Source organism: Microtus oregoni, unplaced genomic scaffold, assembly GCF_018167655.1.
Source record: "Microtus oregoni isolate MIOR12 unplaced genomic scaffold, Mior012 000014F_ref0000157, whole genome shotgun sequence".
In the NCBI taxonomy this organism is placed as follows: domain Eukaryota; kingdom Metazoa; phylum Chordata; class Mammalia; order Rodentia; family Cricetidae; genus Microtus; species Microtus oregoni.
In genome coordinates, this window is record NW_024543073.1 from 11,179,692 (window position 1) to 11,197,853 (window position 18,162).

Below are 18,162 nucleotides of genomic sequence, written 5' to 3' on the forward strand. Positions count from 1 at the left end.
CTTTTTTTTGTTTTGTTTTGTTTTTTTTGTTTTTCCGAGACAGGGTTTCTCTGTAGCTTTGGAGCCTGTCCTGGCACTAGCTCTTGTAGACCAGGCTGGTCTCGAACTCACAGAGATCCACCTGCCTCTGCCTCCCAAGTGCTGGGATTAAAGGCGTGCGCCACCACCGCCCAGCCACACCCAGTATCTTTTATCATAGTCACTCATTACCTTCTCCTGCTCCCCCTCTGTTCCTGCTAATCCTCTTCCTCATCCCACCTAGTCCCTTTCAATTATTTATTTATTTTGAATGATTTTTGTTATGAATGCTCACAGGTCCTAGATGAGGAATTATTTATAGGACCATGGTCTTATTATCAGTGACTGCACTATTGGGAATGCTTCTCCTTCCCTAGTGACCATTAAGTATATACTCAGGGACGGGTGAGGTGAGGTCTCGTGAGCGCCTCCCCCAGTTTCTATTATGGACCTCTAGGTCCTGAGAAGGGGATACCTTGGGGGCCTTTTTTACTCTTTTTCCTCCTTCCCTCATGACAGACCCAATCTCGCACAGAGATTGTGCCTGTAGTCTTCAATGTTGTGGCTTCAGGACTGAAATGTCGTATTTCATAGGACAGAGGTGTCACACTCTCAGACAGCATTCTGCAGCACTCCACTCTTTCCTTGACTCCTTACTTTCTTTTCACCCTGTCTTCTGTGAAATTCCTGAGCCTTGGAAATCCCTGTCGTAGCTAAACATATCAACAGTCACTTTTCTTAGCACTTTGACCAGTTATGGGTCTTTGTAGTTACCACTGCCCACTGTAAAAAGGAGCACTAATCTGTAGGCATAAATGTAATTATTTAGGTGGCAATTTGATGGTCACAACTTGCCCACTTAGCAAAGCAGCAGCAGCACTAGGCCTACAGACTTCCCAACCACAGGCTTTTGACCAAGTGCAAGATGTGTATTTCCTCCTGTGAAGTAGACATCAAATCTGGTCAAAGAATGACTGCTTATGCTCCTTGGTGACATGGCGCTCTTGCAGCAGTGGCACTTCAGCTGAGTAGGACTTTGGATGACAATTTTCCCTCAGAAGTATGCATAGAACCTTCTGACACTCTGAAAAACTAACCAATAAGGAAGAGGTTTCTATCTCAGCCCCAGCTTGATTTCATGTCCTATAACCAAAGCATAAAGTGTCTTCAGCAGTAGGATTCTGCCATCTACTTTTGACAGAAAACCAACGCCAAGACAAATACTTATATTACTTGTATTGTTTGGTGGTGGTGGCAGGGTCAGAGGCCTCCCTAACAAATCTTATAGGGAAGTAGCCTATCCGGTGCTGGAATTTTCACTTAGCCTATCATTTCTGGGAACAACGTTACTCGTCTATGTAGGTTACTTTCATTTAAACTTCAGGAAGTTTGATTGGTAAGGGAGGGGGCTTTTCTTTGTTTATTTTCATCAGCTCTCCCATTATCAGAACTCTTTTTAATATTTTTAATAGTTCCTTAGTTTTGGTTGATCCTTTCCTGGCCAGCAGTCCAGCTTTTAAAACTTCCTAGGAAATGCTTGGAGACAATCAATAACCCTAAAAGGGCTTGGTTAGCACAGCTTCCAGGTTCAGGACCAGGGAAGCACCTCTCCATTCTGCCCTTCCCCTTCTCCTTTTTACTTCCCCTAGATGGAGTCTCACATTTTTGTCAAAGGGACCTCAAACTGCTAGGCTCAGGCCGTCCTGAGCTGGGTCTACAGACCCCCACTACTGTACCGAGTTCCACTTCTCTTGCAATCTGTCTTCCTAGGATGTATTTCCATTAAACGGTCACTTGCCTTTTTTTTATAACATTTACTGATCTGCTCAGATAGACTGTATCCAGTGCTGGATAACTGAGGCACTCTTTGGATCATAAACATAAGCTAATGAAAAAGAAGCAGCCTTTCCCTTAGGAAACTCACCTGTGGTGGCCTCGGAGTGATGAACACTCAGGCATCATACACTTCTCCAGCTTTTAGCCTTTACTGAATGGATAGGTTTCCAAGTGGAACACTGTGGCCCTTGCAGTGCACCCGGTTCCCGGTTGTAATTCAGTGAGTCGTACCTCAAGCTCTCACTCAGGGCACTGTCTATGAAAACGCTCACTATAAACAGAAAATGGGAATGGTGAAGCCTGTTCTACCAGCTGGGGTTCCAGCAAGAACGCTTAGTATATGAAGCAAGTTCAGAATTATAGGAAAACCTCATGGTAGGCTGTTCTACATCTGAGCATCCACATGTATAGAAATATAAATTCAGTTTGATCATTTCACAAAGGAATTTTTAACATTTCTCCCCCTTAGACTTTTATTGGTGCCTTAAAAATAAGATTGAATATACAGAAATATATTTTATTCTAACATGTATGTACTGAAATGAAAAATTGTATCTACTTTCTGCTTCTTCAAGTGAGTTTTAATTATTTGAAAGGAGTTATGACTATAAAAATTGCTTATAGCTGTAAAATACAGTGTCTATTACTCACTGCCAAATAATAATACCTCATATTTATATAACACGAACACTGTGCAGAGTCCTGCCACAGCCTTCATTACATTACAGTTCATTCTTACCCATCCTGAGAAGCAATCTAACCAAGGAGGGTTTCCACTTTGCAAATGAAGAGTCCAAACCATTAAAGATCTTTAGTGCCTACCCTAGCTTGCTAGTAGTGCACTTCAGAAGTCAGACTTTTACCAAGAGCTTGTTCTACTATAAAACTGCAGAGCACAGTTTTCTTTAGAATAAATGAGCCATGGACCTATTGCTGGGTGCTCAGCTCAGCAAACTGAGTGCTTACCTGCAATACACAGCATCAGCCCAAGCTAAGCAGAGTGAGCCCTGCTCCACCCACCCTCCAAACTCAGCTTCTAGAAGGACATTTGGACACAATCACTTATCAGAGGTGGCAGCAGTTTGGTGAGTTTTCCCTCCATCTCACAATTTAATTTGTTAGGGCTCTCACTAACCATGGAGACTAGGGAAGACCAGTACATGTGAACTGAGTTCATAGGGAGGAGACACTGTCCAAGCAGGTAACTTATTCAGAGGCAGTAAAGCGGAGCCAGAAGCAGCTGTGGTTTCTCTTTTAGACTATGGTATTCTGAAAACACTGGAGAAAAATAGCTTTACCTAAAGTAGGAGAAAATTCCAGTGTTTGGAATCAATCTCTCTCTCTCTCTCTCTCTCTCTCTCTCTCTCTCTCTTTCTGTCTGTCTCTCTCTCTGTATGTGTGTGTGTGTGTGTGTCCCTCCCTTCTTCTCTCCTTCCCTCCCCTCCCTGTCTTCCTCCCCCTGTCATCCCCCTCCTTTTTTCTGGACTCTCTTAAGACTAAACTACTGATGAAAAGAATTGTGGGTAAGAAACTTGGAACTGTAGTCCCATCGATTACCTTAAGCTAGAGCTATAATTTTTAAAATATCCCTTTAAATCATTCTGGGGTTTTACAAAAGACTCCACACATTTCAGAATGGCTTCTTGAAGTGTTGGCCCAGACTACATGACCGCCTGCCTTTCAGCAAGTCTCGGTTCCTTGACTTAGTGCTTTTGTGATCACATTTTTGCTTCATTTTCTCTTCCCCATCTATTCACTCATTCTTCATTTTCAAAGAATGACCCCCTCCCCCTTTCTTGTGTGCATCTTTCTCTGAGTCATCCTAACCCGTGGCTCTGTTGCCCCTTGCATCTACTGTGGCTAAATTTTACTTCTCCTTCGAGGCCCATTTTGCTCCCTCATTCTCTGTCTTTCCCTCTCACTCAGCTACAAGAATTTCCCAAAGGCTTCCTCAAAACCTCTTGTGTCGCTTGCCCCAGCCCAGTTGGTAGGGTATGTCCAGTGTACAGACATTTCCTGTCAGGAGCTAGCACTGTTTCCTTCTTCCCTGCACCACCAGAACTAATAGAAAATCAGTGGCTTTGAAGTTTGAAAGCCCTGATTTCAAACCTTTGTCTTGCATCTATTGGCCCTCTAACATAAGGCAGGAGGCTGAACCTCTCCGCACCTCTGCTTCCCCGGACACAGGCAGTCTTCTTAGAACTGTGTCTCTGTCACACCAGGTCCCCATCCAGTGTGGATGGTAGTTGCTGTATTTTAGAGCTCACTTTATTGCTTCAGTTTCTCCAGTCACATAGAAGTAATGAAAGCCTAGGCATACCCACTGCAAGGATTTTGACAGACTAATGTAAACCTTGCAGCTATGTGGAGAGTGTTGTCTCTTGTATTAATAGAAACAATAGACCCTTCCTTTAAGGACACTAAAACCATACATATTCTGCAGTGTTTTAATATGCTGGGATAAGACCGTAGCTGGAGGCTACTCTAATTAGCGATTCTGGAGTTCAGAGGGCCTTTTTTTTCTTTTTTCTTTTTTTGGTTTTTCAGGACAGGGTTTCTCTGTGTAACTTTGGAGACTGTTGTCCTGGAATTCACTCTGTAGTCCAGGCTGGCCTCGAACTCACAGAGATCCGCCTGCCTCTGCCGCCCCTGTTCTGGGATTAAAGGCTTGCGCCACCACCACAGTTAGTTAGTGATTCCTTTTAGTCCTTCTAGTTGGCTTCAGAAATCTTTTTATCTTGAACCTTTTTGGTTTTGGTTGTGGTTTTTTCTCTTTTTCCTACAATATTACATACATAAATTGTAGTTTCTTCATCCAGAATAGTAGGGTAACATGGTGATGTTGTCTAAATGATTGTTGAACTGTAAGAACTGTGGGTCACTCCGTCTGGAGAAGTAACAAGGGTGCTCTGTAGAGGGCCTGTGAAAGCATCAGTCAACATTTGCAGAGAATGCAAACTGAACAGAAGCAAAAAACTACAGCTGATAAGTAGAAAGCTGAATCCTCTCATGGAAAAGCTCAGTAATTCTCAGTAAGCCTTGCTAGTCAATTGTATGTTACAGTTCTTTCTTAGAATCGTTAAGAATGGAGAAAAATGGGAAAGGGCTACTTATCAGGTGAAGTAAATCCACTACTTAGTAAGGGATAAAACCCAATTTAACAGGTTTGTTCAGAATCCATCCTTACTTATTCAAGATTTCTCTACAGTTCTGGGGAACTCAGGCCTTGTGCAGTCAGGGAATCTATCATTAAACTATATTCCTAACCCTTTACTTTTTCTCCCTGACAGGGCTGAACTTGAGCTACTTCATTTCCTGGCTAGGTCTCCCAATTGTTGGGATTATAAGCATTCACAACTTCACCCCTCTTTCCCTATTTTTTTAATACAGTAATATGACCAAAATCCATTTAAATAGATTTTAGTATGGTATTTTATGGTAGCCTCAATTAAGTGCTTTTATGACTATAAGTTGTTACCAAAATAGCTCTTACTTGAATTATAAACCCAACAAAGTAATATGATCCCAGCATGGAGGAGCAGAGATAGGCTGATCGCGAGAGCTGGGTCAGGGAACAATATAATATGTTAGTCAGACCTTGTCTCGAAAATAAGGTAGGACAGAAAGATGTTTTGTGGCTAAAAGTGCTTGCTGCCAAACCAAAGACCTTGACATTCTTGTGGAGAACAGAACCAAGTCCTGCAAACTGCTCACTGACCTATACTTGTGCACCGTGGCCCGTGCACTCTCTCTCACACAGAAAATAAATGCATGTGATAAAAACAATTCAATAACTTGCTTTCTGGAGTTCCCAGTTTAGCACATTAGCTTCTTTAGGACTCATTTTCTCCATCTGTAAAATAAGCAGATGCCTAAGGACTTTGAGCATTCATGTTTCATGTTGTGATTCTGAAGTCAGTTCTCTGACCCATAATTTAAAAAGTGAAGATGAGGCTTTGACTATGATACAAATATGCAGAAGTCCTAGATCTGATTCTATAAATGCCTAATGGAAAATACAGCTGGAGGTCAGTGAGCAGTTTTATACTTTATAGTCCAACTGGAATCCAGTCTGAGAATCTGCATACATTTTAGCTCTGTTGTTCTTGGAAACTTGTTACCTGCACACTTCTTAAATTAGCTGATAGAAAAGCACAAAGGCAATCATTCTATGTTATTTAGGAATTATTGTTTGATTGAGGGAGATGTTATGGTGCAAGCAAGAAACCTGGATCTGGAAAATTCCCAGGAATCTACAAGGATGACCCCACATTAGACCCTAAGCAATAGAGGAGAGGGTGGTCAAACTGGCCTTGCCCTGTAGTCAGACTGATGACTATCTTAAATGTCACCATAGAACCTTCACCTGCAACTGATGGAAACAGAGGCAGAGACCTGCGTCAGAGCACTGGACTGAGCTCTCAAACTCCAGTTAAAGAGAGGGAAGAGTGAGAATATTAGCAAAGAGGTCAAGACCATGATGGGTACCCCCACTGAAACAGTTTACCTGAGCTAATGGGAGCTCACCAACTCCAGCCAGACAGGGAAAAAAAAAACAGCATAGGTCCCTATAGCTGGGCAGACTCCGGGTCCACTGGCGGTGGCACCAGGATTTACCCCTACTGCTTGTACTGGCTTTTTGGAAACCTATTCTCTTTGGGTGGATACCTTGCTCAGCCTAGATATAGTAGGGAGGGCCTTAGACATTCCCCAAAGCAATGTACCTTACCTTCTCTGAGGAGAAGATGGGGGATAGGTGGAGGGGATGGAAAGAAGGGAGGAAGTGGGAACTGGGATTGGTATGTAAAATGAAAAAAGAGATAGTTTGTTTTCTCTATTTATTTTTTAAAAAAGCCCCTAAATACTATGAAGCAGTGAGGCTAAATATAGAGGGGGGGGGGGGGGAATAGCACTTCTAAATAAGATGGGCTTAAACTTCTTTAATATCAGTATTGAGATAGTTCAGTGTTCAGATATATTTCAAGTAACCCCTAAATTCTTCAACCGCTTTGACTGAATTTCATGAAACTGCAGGGGCTTATTGACCACCAGATGGAGCCAGTATTGTTTCATTGTAGCATGAAAATACCCAGCCTCTGTATACAATGAAATTGACAAAATAAGTTTCAGTCATAGTTAAGTCAACTTTCTGTCTAGTTTTTGTGAATGTGTGTATATACAGAAGACACTATTTATCAAATTATTTTTATTATTATAATCCTAACATGTATCTTTTAGACAAGGTAAGGATTTATATTCCGGTCACATAATAAATATTATTTGTCATAATTATGAAAAATGACAGTAAATAATGTACTGCATTGTGTAATCATCTAGATATCACAGGTACTTTCTATCATTTCCATAATAGGTTTTCAAAAGAAAGAAAAAACAGTCGTTATGGCTGGGATGGGAGAAATATGTCTCTTATCCCCAGCAGCTTCTTAAGGAAAAAGGTAAAGATGATGAATCTTACAACTCCTGCAGAGATTCTACCCAGAGCACTTGGTGTCTGTGGGCCTTCATCACTGATAACTGCTTCAAGTTCCCCATCAATTTAGCAATGGTATTAAATCCCATATTTCTTTACAGCTGAATTTAATTAGACCACTAACTATTGAAAAAGTCTGCTTTTTTTTTTTTTTTGCTTTTTCGAGACAGGGTTTCTCTGTGGTTTTGGAGCCTGTCCTGGAACTAGCTCTTGTAGACCAGGCTGGTCTTGAACTCACAGAGATCCATCTACCTCTGCCTCCCGAGTGCTGGGATTAAAGGCATGTGCCATCACCGCCCGGCTAATCTGCATATTTTGGAGCCCTAGGACCTTTAACAACCTTCAGAGACCTATCCCATCAAGTAAAACTAAGGAATTCTGTAGGCATTGTTATAATTCAGTACCTTAAAATGATTCTCTGTCCCTTTCGCTACCCTTCGTTGAGCACCTAATACAGCCCAAGGCCTCTGCAAGGCCAGGAACAGGCTGTGCTTCAGACGGAAGCGGTCACCATACAGTCCCTTTGGAGTTGTGGGGTCTGATGCGTGGTTGAGGGAAGGGGAGCTGTGATGGGGGAGTCAAGGAAAGGCGTAAGGAATTGTTTGGAAGCAGAAATCACTGTTCTTGTACTCTTTCCTTGTCCGTTGAGCCGTATATTTGAAACTAGAGGGGAATACAGGACCTCTTTTTTAATTAATTTATCTTTATTTTATGTGCATTGGTATTTTGCCTGCATGTTTGTCTGGGAGTGTTGGGTTTCCCTAAACTGAAGTTACAGACAGTTGTGAGTTGTCATATGGATGCTGGGAATTGAACCCCAGGTCCTCTGGAAGAGCAATCAGTGCTCTTAACCACTGAACCATCTCTCCAGTCCCACGGGGCCTCTTTTCTGTATTCAATTTTATTTACTAGAATATGGTTGTATTACCTGATGCCTTTGCATGTTCAATTATAACTCCTTTTTGATTGTGTGTCTCTCTCCCTCTCTTTGTCTCTCACACATACATACACACAAGCAACTAAACTAATTAAGAGTGTATTGTTAGCCGGGCTGTGGTGGCGCACGCCTTTAATCCCAGCACTCGGGAGGCAGAGGCAGGCGGATCTCTGTGAGTTCGAGACCAACCTGGTCTACAAGAGCTAGTTCCAGGACAGGCTCCAAAACCACAGAGAAACCCTGTCTCGAAAAACAAACAAACAAACAAACAAAAAAAAAAAGATTAAGTCTTCTGGTACCTTATACCAATCAGCAAAATGGAATTAATAGCATGCCTTTCTTGATGGTAAGGATTAAGAACATAATTCACTTATAGTATTTGGTATATAGTGAGTCTTTACTTTAAATGTTTACTATTGTGTTAGTTATTTTCAAGGGTGGCACACTTTTTCTGGATTTAAGTTATAGTAAATTAAAATATTGATGAAAAAATATTTTGTCATTTTTAGACTGATGATAAACATAGCTGCACATAGGTAGCAGTCTATCCCTTTGGTCATTCAAATTTATTTTCTGCTATTATGTCATCACCTTCATTTATATAAAAGATTTTACTTATTATGGAAATTTCACAAAATACTTTTTTGAGGTGATGGATGTAGTGCCACTTAAGACCTTTTATAAGCAGGCTTCTGGCCAGGCAGTGGTGGCGAATGCCTTTAATCCCAGCACTTGGGAGGCACAAGGCCAGCCTAGTCTTCAGAGCAAGTTCCAGGACAGGCTCCAAAGTGACAGAGATATCCTGTCTTGGAAAACAAAAAATAAAAAAACAAACAAAAAGAAAACAAAATGGGCTTCTGGCATATAGAAGCCACTAAATACATGTTTGGTGATGATTGGTTGGTTGGCTGGTTGCATGCTTGCTGAACTACTTGCTTGATGCATGCTCACTTGCTTGATGCTTGCTTGGTTTAATGAATACATAAGCTTGGCCAGAGCTGCTAGCTTCTTGAGTCTCAGAGCTATAGAAGGCACAAACTCTACCTGTAGAATGAAGTCTGTGCGTAGATATCATCAGTGCATTTGCTAGGTAGACGAGAAATCCAAATGGAACAAAGATTAAAGTTACTGACTAGTTTGTAGAGGAAGGGTTATAACAGGCAGAAACAAAGGTATTTGTACTGTTATTATAGTTGAATTCTAAGTTGTAGCTGCGGCCTCACATGGAGCACTAGGTAAATAACTTTACTTACTAGGGTGTGGTCCTAGTGTTGCTGGATGCTCACCTCCCCAAGCCCCTTCAATATCTGACTTGACTCTGTCTCAGAGATCACTAATAGTTTTACATTTTTTATTCTAATGCTATAACAAGAAATATTTATACTTTCTAGAATAATGGTATTTTACATATGCATTCAGTTTTAATGCTTGCATTATAGTAAGTAGCTTGATTTCTTACTCTTTTACCCTTCACATTCCTTTCAAAACATCTCTTTGAGCATTAGGCAACTGAATGTTCTGAACTTTTAGTTTTAATTTAAAACCTCAAGGATACTGTAGGTCTCTTATTTCATAGACCTGGACTCTGCCTGTCATCACTAGATCTTATTGTGACATCCTATACTGATGGTGGTTCTTTTCTTTTTCTCATTTGTAAAATGAGTTTTTGGACACTTCCTTCATTGCTACCAAAAGTACCTCAACTTGGTGGCTACCATGCAGCAGGTCTTTTACTTCTCTCTTTCTACCCTAAATACTGGTTTATAAGTAGCCATACTGTATTACTGAATCATGATCCAATATAATAACTTAATAAAATATAGACCACTCTAGAAACTAAATGTTTTTTAATTTCTTAAGTATTTTATTCTCCAGTTTTGTATTATTAGAAACATCCAATTGCTTATTCAATTTTTGTTTGCTCAGGGTACTCAAACATGTAGGAAGCAAATGCACTGCTTCTGTTCTGGCAGCTGTCACACACTCCATTCTCCTACACAAATATGGAAGTGCTAGATACAATATGGCCCAACTCCATTTAGGCAGTGCTCATGAGGAAAGCTGGGGAAGGGAGAGACAGAAAGAAGGGGGAGTTTTTGGTGCCAGGAACAGACGGAAGTAGAACCAGAATGTCAAGTGAGCCAGCTGCTGCTAGACACTGGGGGTGCTGGACCCAGATGTATGCCCTGATAGTTAATTCTAGTAGCTCGAAGTTGAAGCTTTAATCTCATAGTTGAACAGAATATGCAGTCTTGAGTTAGACAGATCCAGAAAAAGTGTCCACCTTGCCAGGGAGGTCACCAAAAACTAGCTTGGTTCTTTTTCATAACTATGAAGGGGAGGAAAAAGAAAGTTTCTCACTAAAAACAAAACAAAAAAAAAACTAAAATAAGACTCTAAGCCTCCAGTAGACATGATTATAAAGTCTGACCACCTATGTGGTATAGTAATGTTAAGTCAAAATGTCAAAAGATAGCCGTGAGCCAATAGAATATCTTTATTATCTTGGAGAAACATATGCAAAGGAACTTTTACACAATAATGTGCCAAAAATTTCCTATGGAATATGATAAAAGTATATACATGACTGAAATAAACTCATCTTAGAAACAGAGAAATTACCTCTGTAGGTAGAGCCGGAAGGCATAGCTAAAGAACCCGAGAGTCTGTTTTAATAGCTTGAGAGGTTGTTTAAGAATATACAATTATTTTAAAACATAAATGAATTTGAAAAAGAGCCAAATAAAACTTTTATAAATTAATAAAAAATATAGCTATTTAAGTCAGTATCTAAGTAGGTGATTCAAATACCGATTAGATATAACTAAACAGAGACTTGATGAGTTGGAATTCAGAACTAAGAAAATTAATCTGTTTACTAATGAGAACTGAAAACATGGAAAATGAATGTTCCATGACTCTCTGAGTATCCATAGTATATCATCTTTGTATGAATATGGACACAACACACACACCATTACAAAGTGAATGAGTTGACAGCATTTGTATAAAGATTCCTTTACCTTTAGCTGAGCTTGTAAAAGTGTTTGAGCTATAGTTTCCAGTCAGTCAGATGGAACCTGACTGGGCTCAATCCTGGTGTCCCAGACCTATGTACTGAAGCATCTGCAGTCCCTGCAGCAATCTCAAGCCCTTTATCTTCCTGACTAGAAATGAAAGCAGAAGGAAAAGACACCCTTAAGACAAGTGATGTTAAGATTAATTGATTTAGTTAATTAATTAATTATTTTTAAAATTACCTCACTACAGTAAACAAAGAACTAGAATAGCCAGAGAGTATATCTTGAAGGCAATATGCCTACCTAGACTTCTCTGATGCTGATGATTTAGAATTATTAATTTGTAGAAAATAAAATGGCATATGATGAATTTGATTAGGTCTTTATATTTGGTCTAGTATGTTTCCCACATAAAAAAAAATAGTGGCCAGCTTATTTTAATTCCTTTTTTTAAAGAATTTATTTTTATTTTATATGTGTGAGTGTTTGCCTGCATGTATGCATGTGTGCCGTGTGCAGTGCCTACTCTCTGTGGAGGCCAGAAGGCAGTATCGAATTATCTGGAACTGGAATAATGATGGTTGTAAGCAGCTGTGTTGGTGCTGGGAACCTAGCCTGGGTCTTCTAGAAGAACAAACAGCAAATGTTCTCAAATGCTGAACCATCTCTCCTGCCCAGTTATATTAATTCTTGACCCAAAGCTGACTTTCATCTTTAAACCTTTTTTTGCCATTGGAAAACAGGTCAAATAAGTTATGTAACAAATCTTTTCTGCCTTTAATTTCTATGAACATATTCAACAAAATCTTGTCATTATTTCCTGTGCTTGTAAGAGATGGAATTTATCAGCAAATTTATATTTCTGAGAAGACACTCATTTACTGTGAAACAGTTGTAAATATTAATTTTGGCAGGAAAATTGCTTTTATAAGAATTAAAGATTTTAAATACTACTTTGGGGGATATGTAGGTAATTTTTCAGCTGTTGAAATGATTTTGTTTACGGACTTTAGTTTAGAAAATCTTTTAAATGTTTAAAAGGAAATACCATTTCCATAAAATATAATCTTTCTCAGTATATCTCAGAAAATAACATTTAATAGTATATTGTATTTTAATTACTTGGAGGGAAGTCAAAACAGCTAATGTAGGAGGAAGCCAGGGGAATCCTACATCAAGCTAATCCTTTTCTGTAGAGATTATTCAATGGTTAAGATCACTGGCTGCTCTTGCAGAGGACCTATGATCGAGTTCTAGCACACCCACATGACTGCTCAAACTGTCTAAACTAGTACCAGTAAAACTAGTTCCAGGGAATCCAATGGACTCGTCTGGCCTCTGAGTGTGAGGCATGCAGTGGTACGGGCTTACTGCAGACATACAAACAAAGCAGCACTAAGTTGCCCTTCAGAAGTACTTTAAGCACATCTGTCTTTATTTTATAGCTGTGTAAGAAAATTATCACAAGAGAAAATCAGACTAAGCCAAAGTGCAACGTGTGTCACTGCTAAAATTATTCTAGAAATAAGCAGATTAGCGAGGCCACCCTTAAAACACCCTGCGGGGCCCAGCTGCCTGACTTGCCCTAACCCCAAACTCAGGGAATTCATCTGTGTTCTCAGTTCCTACTAGTCTACTGTAAATAGAAAGCAATGGGATATTTTCTTACTTCTATTGAGATTATTCAGCATATCATTATTAAAAACACTAATTAAATTAGAGTAAATGACCAAATAAACACAGTTAAGCACTAAGAACCTCCAAAATGCATTCAGATAGTCAAGCCCAAAATAGTTAGTTAGAGCTGAAGAATGTAGCTTCTGTGCTACCAAAGAATCTGTGGGTCCTTCTAGAACATTCTTAAGGGATGGGGAACATTTACAGCTGTGTTAGGTTATAGCCTGTGGTTTACCTATTTAACCCCAAGGTCCCAAGCATTCACATTCTTAGTTCTCTTTACAAAAGCCAGTAAATTATATTAAAAGTCAAAGTGCTTTTACTTGTGACTAGAGAGAGAAAAGGGGGGAGAGGGGAGAGAGCGATGGCTGTTGTTTGACCTGGAATAATTTAAGTAATGGTGAGAAGTCCCACAGTTTTTTTGTTGTTGTTGTTGTTGTTGTTGTTTTTGTGTTTGTTTTTAATTAAATCGCTGCTTGGCCTGTTCACTCTAGCTTCTTCTTTTTTTTTGTTTTGTTTTTTTTTTAATTTATTTATTTATTAAAGATTTCTGTCTCCTCCCCGCCACCGCCTCCCATTTCCCTCCCCCTCCCCCAATCAACTCCCCCTCTCTCATCACCCCGAAATACTTCCGTATCTAAACCCATACAGGGGTCCATATCACAACCAGACTCCAAGTAGCTCTAGAGTCTGCTCAAAGTAGCCTGTGTTCCCTCCATCAGAACAAATTGTCTTTGTAATGAAAGGAGTAGAAAGTACATAGAGAGAAGGTACAGATCGGCCTCCTCAAGCCATAGTAATAATATGCCTCGAATGTTGATCAAAATCAACCAGAATAGAGTAAAACTTTCTTACTTTTATATTGTAAAGAAAAAACACTAAAGAAAGAACGAATGCAGTCCTGGAGTGAGTGAACAATTCGGGGAGGGAGAGAGAGAGAGAGAGAGAGAGAGAGAGAGAGAGAGAGAGATTGCACATAGTATTTTTAAAAAAAAACAATAAAATGCCATTTACCAAAATTTAATTTCTCCTCTGCAGATGGCATATTCAAAAAAATAAAAAGATAAACTATAGACTAAGAGAAGTCATTTGCAGAAGAGATACTGACAAAGGCCTTATACTGGAATATATTTTTTTACACTTTTAATACGTTATCAAAACAAAAATGAACAAACTATTTGAACAGGCAGTTCAAAAGAAGCTATATGAATGATCAATAAAGTCTACCAGTTGTCCTCAGGAAAGTCACAATTGGAACCGTAAGAAGAAAGCATTCTCTCCACTAGAATGTTAAATACATTTCTAGACACAGCTGGGAAGGAGGACAGCTCAGTGTCCTGCTTCACCAGGAGTCATGATGCAGGGAGATGTATGTTCTTTTCAAACCAGTGTGACAGTAACACAAAAGCAGTGCAGATGACACTCAGCTAGTCCAAAAATTAATAAATTAGAATATGGTCATATTGTGGAATGCCATCCACTTATGTAAAGGATTACCCAACAATGTGGACGTATTCGATAAGTGAAAGAAGTCAGACATGAATGATGCTTACAGAATAATTTCACTTATGTGTGCTTCTAGAATCCAAAACTATAGTGGCAGAAAATGACTGTTGTCTGAAGAGGGCAAGAGGCCTACTATCAGAGACATACGCTCAGATACTATCAGAGACACACGCTCAGATACTTTCTTAAGGCTGAGGGTTATTGTACGGTAGAAAATATTGATTGCAGTAGAAAAACACATTACAAACAATACCAGCATAGCCATATTGTGTACCCTGAATGAATTTCACTATATATAAAATATCCCTTAATGTAGCTTCTTTAAAACTTCAGTCATTACTGGATTCCAAGATGATGTTAGTACTATTCTCTAAATTATTTGGAGGCTTTGAGTCTAGCCAGCACAGCTGTAGAATTTCCATTCTTTTTTATATGCCTAAATTTATCTATTGCTGGCTTTTAGATTTTGATATATAAGGCTTCCTTGTTGCACAATTTAAAGAATATATTTACTGAAGATGGTCGTGGTAGCAAGCCTCTGTAGTTGTAGCCACTGGAGGGGCTGAAGCAGGAGGATCTTAACATTTGAGGGCAGCCTGCTACAGGGTAGGAGTTACTTTATTTTGGTATTCTTAAAGTCTACTTTGTAAGCACTCCTTATGAGTGAAATAGAGATCTGACCCTTGCTAACAGAGCTCATTTATGAAGGAATACATGTTCGAGTCAATAAAACAAGCATGGCTAAATATTAACTTAGTTATAGCAATGATAGCTCAACACATCTATCAAGATTCCCATTTTTTAAAAAAGTTCTCACCATGTAACATGGGGGTCCTGCTAGTTGGGGTTTTCTGTCACTCCCGGTACCCCACAGCCAGCAAGCCCCAAAGAAAATCACACAGAGATCTCCATAAGTTATAAAACTGATTGGCCCATTAGCTCAGGCTACATATTAGCTCTTGTAGCTTATATTAACCCATTGTTCTTATCTATCCTAGCCACATGGTTCGGTTTGGTACCTTTCTCAGCAGGGCAGCTCACATCTTGCTAGTTCTGAGTCTGGGCAGGAATGGGAGGAATGGGCTTCCTCCTTTCCAGCATTCTCCTGTTCTCATCACCCTGCCTCTACTTCCTGTCTGGTTGACCCACCTATACTTCCTGCCTGGCCAATCAGTGTTTTTTTAAAACATGATTGACAGAATACAGACAATTCTCCCGCACCATCACCACAAATGAAGGATTGTACCTGAAATCTAGGAACTGTCTTTCATATTGAACACTGGCTAGTTCTGAGGATTTTCATTATCATTAGAATTTTACAAAATTCTCCTGTAGGAAAAAGGCAGATGAATGTAACTGTCTAGCATGACAGAGCAGAAGATCCCAGATGCCAGGCTAGTTCTGCCACAGCAGTGTAAGTCTGAGGAGCAAACTGACCTGCTACCTGGTCATTTATTTTCTGTTTATCATCAAGCTGAAGTTTGCTTTTGTTATAACTGTGGAAGGAGCAAAGTTGGTGAATAATTGAAACAGCAACCAATATTTGAAATGCATATTATAAGGAAAGAAGCAATGTAAAGTAGTATTGTTGAATTTTAGAAAACTCTAAATTATTTTAAAGTAAAATCAATTACAGTCAACCTTAAGTGAGTACATAAAAGAAAACCAAAATGGTATAGTATAGAAAAAACTGCAAAATCTAACAAATTCGGTGCAAAATCTAACAAATTCGGTGCCAATCACTCTGTAGCTGAGAAAAATAATAGATTTTGGTAGATCTTGTTATATTGTAATTTTGCTTTGTTTTGTTTTAATTAATGGGAAAAACAAGCCCTACTTAGAGCTCACTGTTTGGAGAGCTGAGTGTGTACAGGACTTCCAGGCCTTTGTGCTCCCGCACTGAGTCTATGCTCCTGCTCTGCAGAGAAAGAGGCCGCCCCGGATGGTGCTGTTGCAGAGTACAGGCGAGAAAAGCAGAAGTACGAGGCCTTGAGGAAGCAACAGCCGAAGAAGGGAACTTCCCGGGAAGATCAGGTAACTTCAGTCCATGTGCAGTTCAGTGCTTGTTTCTATTCTCTTCCCGTCTTGTGTGTCCAGGAAAGCACTGAAGAGGAAAATGTACGGGGCAGAATGCCGTGACCTTGGCCACTCATGGGGATCTAAGTTTTAAAGTTCTTCCCAGATATTTATGTGAAAAAACTTTGAAACTGGGAAATATCAGCTGGTCCGCTCATGTCAAGTACAAGAGCTTCGTAAAGCCCCGTGTTTTCAGAAATGCAGTGAGTAGTACCTCAGGTGGTACATGGAGCAGCCATGGTTGTGAGCAGACAGTGTGAGGCCGTCTTCCAGCCCAGTGAGTCACATGCTGGACATGAAATAGTGTGCTGCCTAATATTACAGCGTTTGATCTGTAAATCGATTTCCAATGATTTCCCTCTTTGTTACAAGAAATTTTCTTAATGGTTTTAAAGCAGTGATGTTGTAAAGTTAGCAGGTAAGAAGAGCTAGAAGAAGCTGGCCAGCTTGCCCGGGGTGGTATGTGACACTTGATAAAACAGATCTTTCTTTCTGTTGCCCTTCATGGTGGAATTGAACTAAAATACCAAACTTCTCATTAGGCCCTTGATTTTACAGGCAGGTTGTGCTCCATCTCTCCTCCTCACAAGGAAAACCTCTTTAAGACCTACAACAGAAAACTGTCATCCCTAACCCATATTTTCTGTTCACATGTCAGAAGACTGACAACTGTAGCCAGGAAAAGATGTGATTACAAAGGTGTAGCCATTTGTTACTTCCTGCCCACAAAAGCTAAGAGAAAACTAAGAATCCAAAGTAATTCTCTTTAAAAAAAAAAAAAAAAAAGCCTATTGCTATCCTCGTAGCCTCCTTCTCTAATCATTTATGTTCTGTGTAGATGAATATTACTGCACAAGCCATTTTCTGGCCTCAGATTATTTTTTTAAAGTGTGTCCCCTGGTTGGAGTTGCTGCATGAGAGGCATCACATCAGTTTCTAAGACATGTCAAGAGTTTCCTTAAAATGTTATATCACTTTCCCCGCAGTCCACCAGTTATTGGGTTCATCCATTCTCCCCAGCAATGTGGATGTTCTGTCTTGTATTTGAGTCACCTCATGCTGGTGACTTGCTCGTCTGTTGGGAAAGCTCTAAGAACTTGCTAATGAGCATATATTTTACAGAGTGAGAATGTCTGCTGTGTGAGCACAGTTAAGTCTTGGAGTAGAAAATATTGAAATGTCTCTAAGGAAAGATGCCAGTGTTGGGGTTTACCAATGCCACTACTGTACCCTGAAACCAGTTTTATTTAAGAAAAAAAAATCTAGCATTTACCTGTGTCTTACGTCCAAATAAGATATTTTTTTTCTATCGAATGTCTTTCTTCAGATGAGCTTTATCAACAGTTTGGCATCTCATTGTCGTTCCAGACCCTTGCACTGCTGAGCCAGTTTAAATCTAAGCTCACTCAAGCAATTACTGAAACGCCTGAAAACAGTGTTCCTGAGGCAGACGCGGAAGATGATGAAGGATGGTAAGGACGTGGCTCAGAGTAAAGACCCTGGGGTATTTCCACTACAGCAAACTTTACTCTCAGCACTGTAGGGCCTCTTCATCCATCTACTTCATTTCAGTTACAAAGCAAAATAAGTGAACTTCCCCA

At 39.8% G+C, this 18,162-nt stretch overlaps 1 protein-coding gene across 3 annotated transcripts in view; it reads left to right on the top strand.

The window, feature by feature from the left end:
• Cwc27 (CWC27 spliceosome associated cyclophilin) overlaps nucleotides 1-18,162 on the top strand; it is a 173,016-nt gene that overhangs the window by 127,642 nt on the left and 27,212 nt on the right. For all 3 annotated transcript variants that reach the window (XM_041663434.1, XM_041663433.1, XM_041663435.1), the window contains 2 exons: nucleotides 16,410-16,519; nucleotides 17,930-18,033. In XM_041663434.1, the coding sequence (XP_041519368.1) occupies nucleotides 16,410-16,519; nucleotides 17,930-18,033 (214 nt within the window). The remainder of the gene's footprint in view (nucleotides 1-16,409; nucleotides 16,520-17,929; nucleotides 18,034-18,162) is intronic.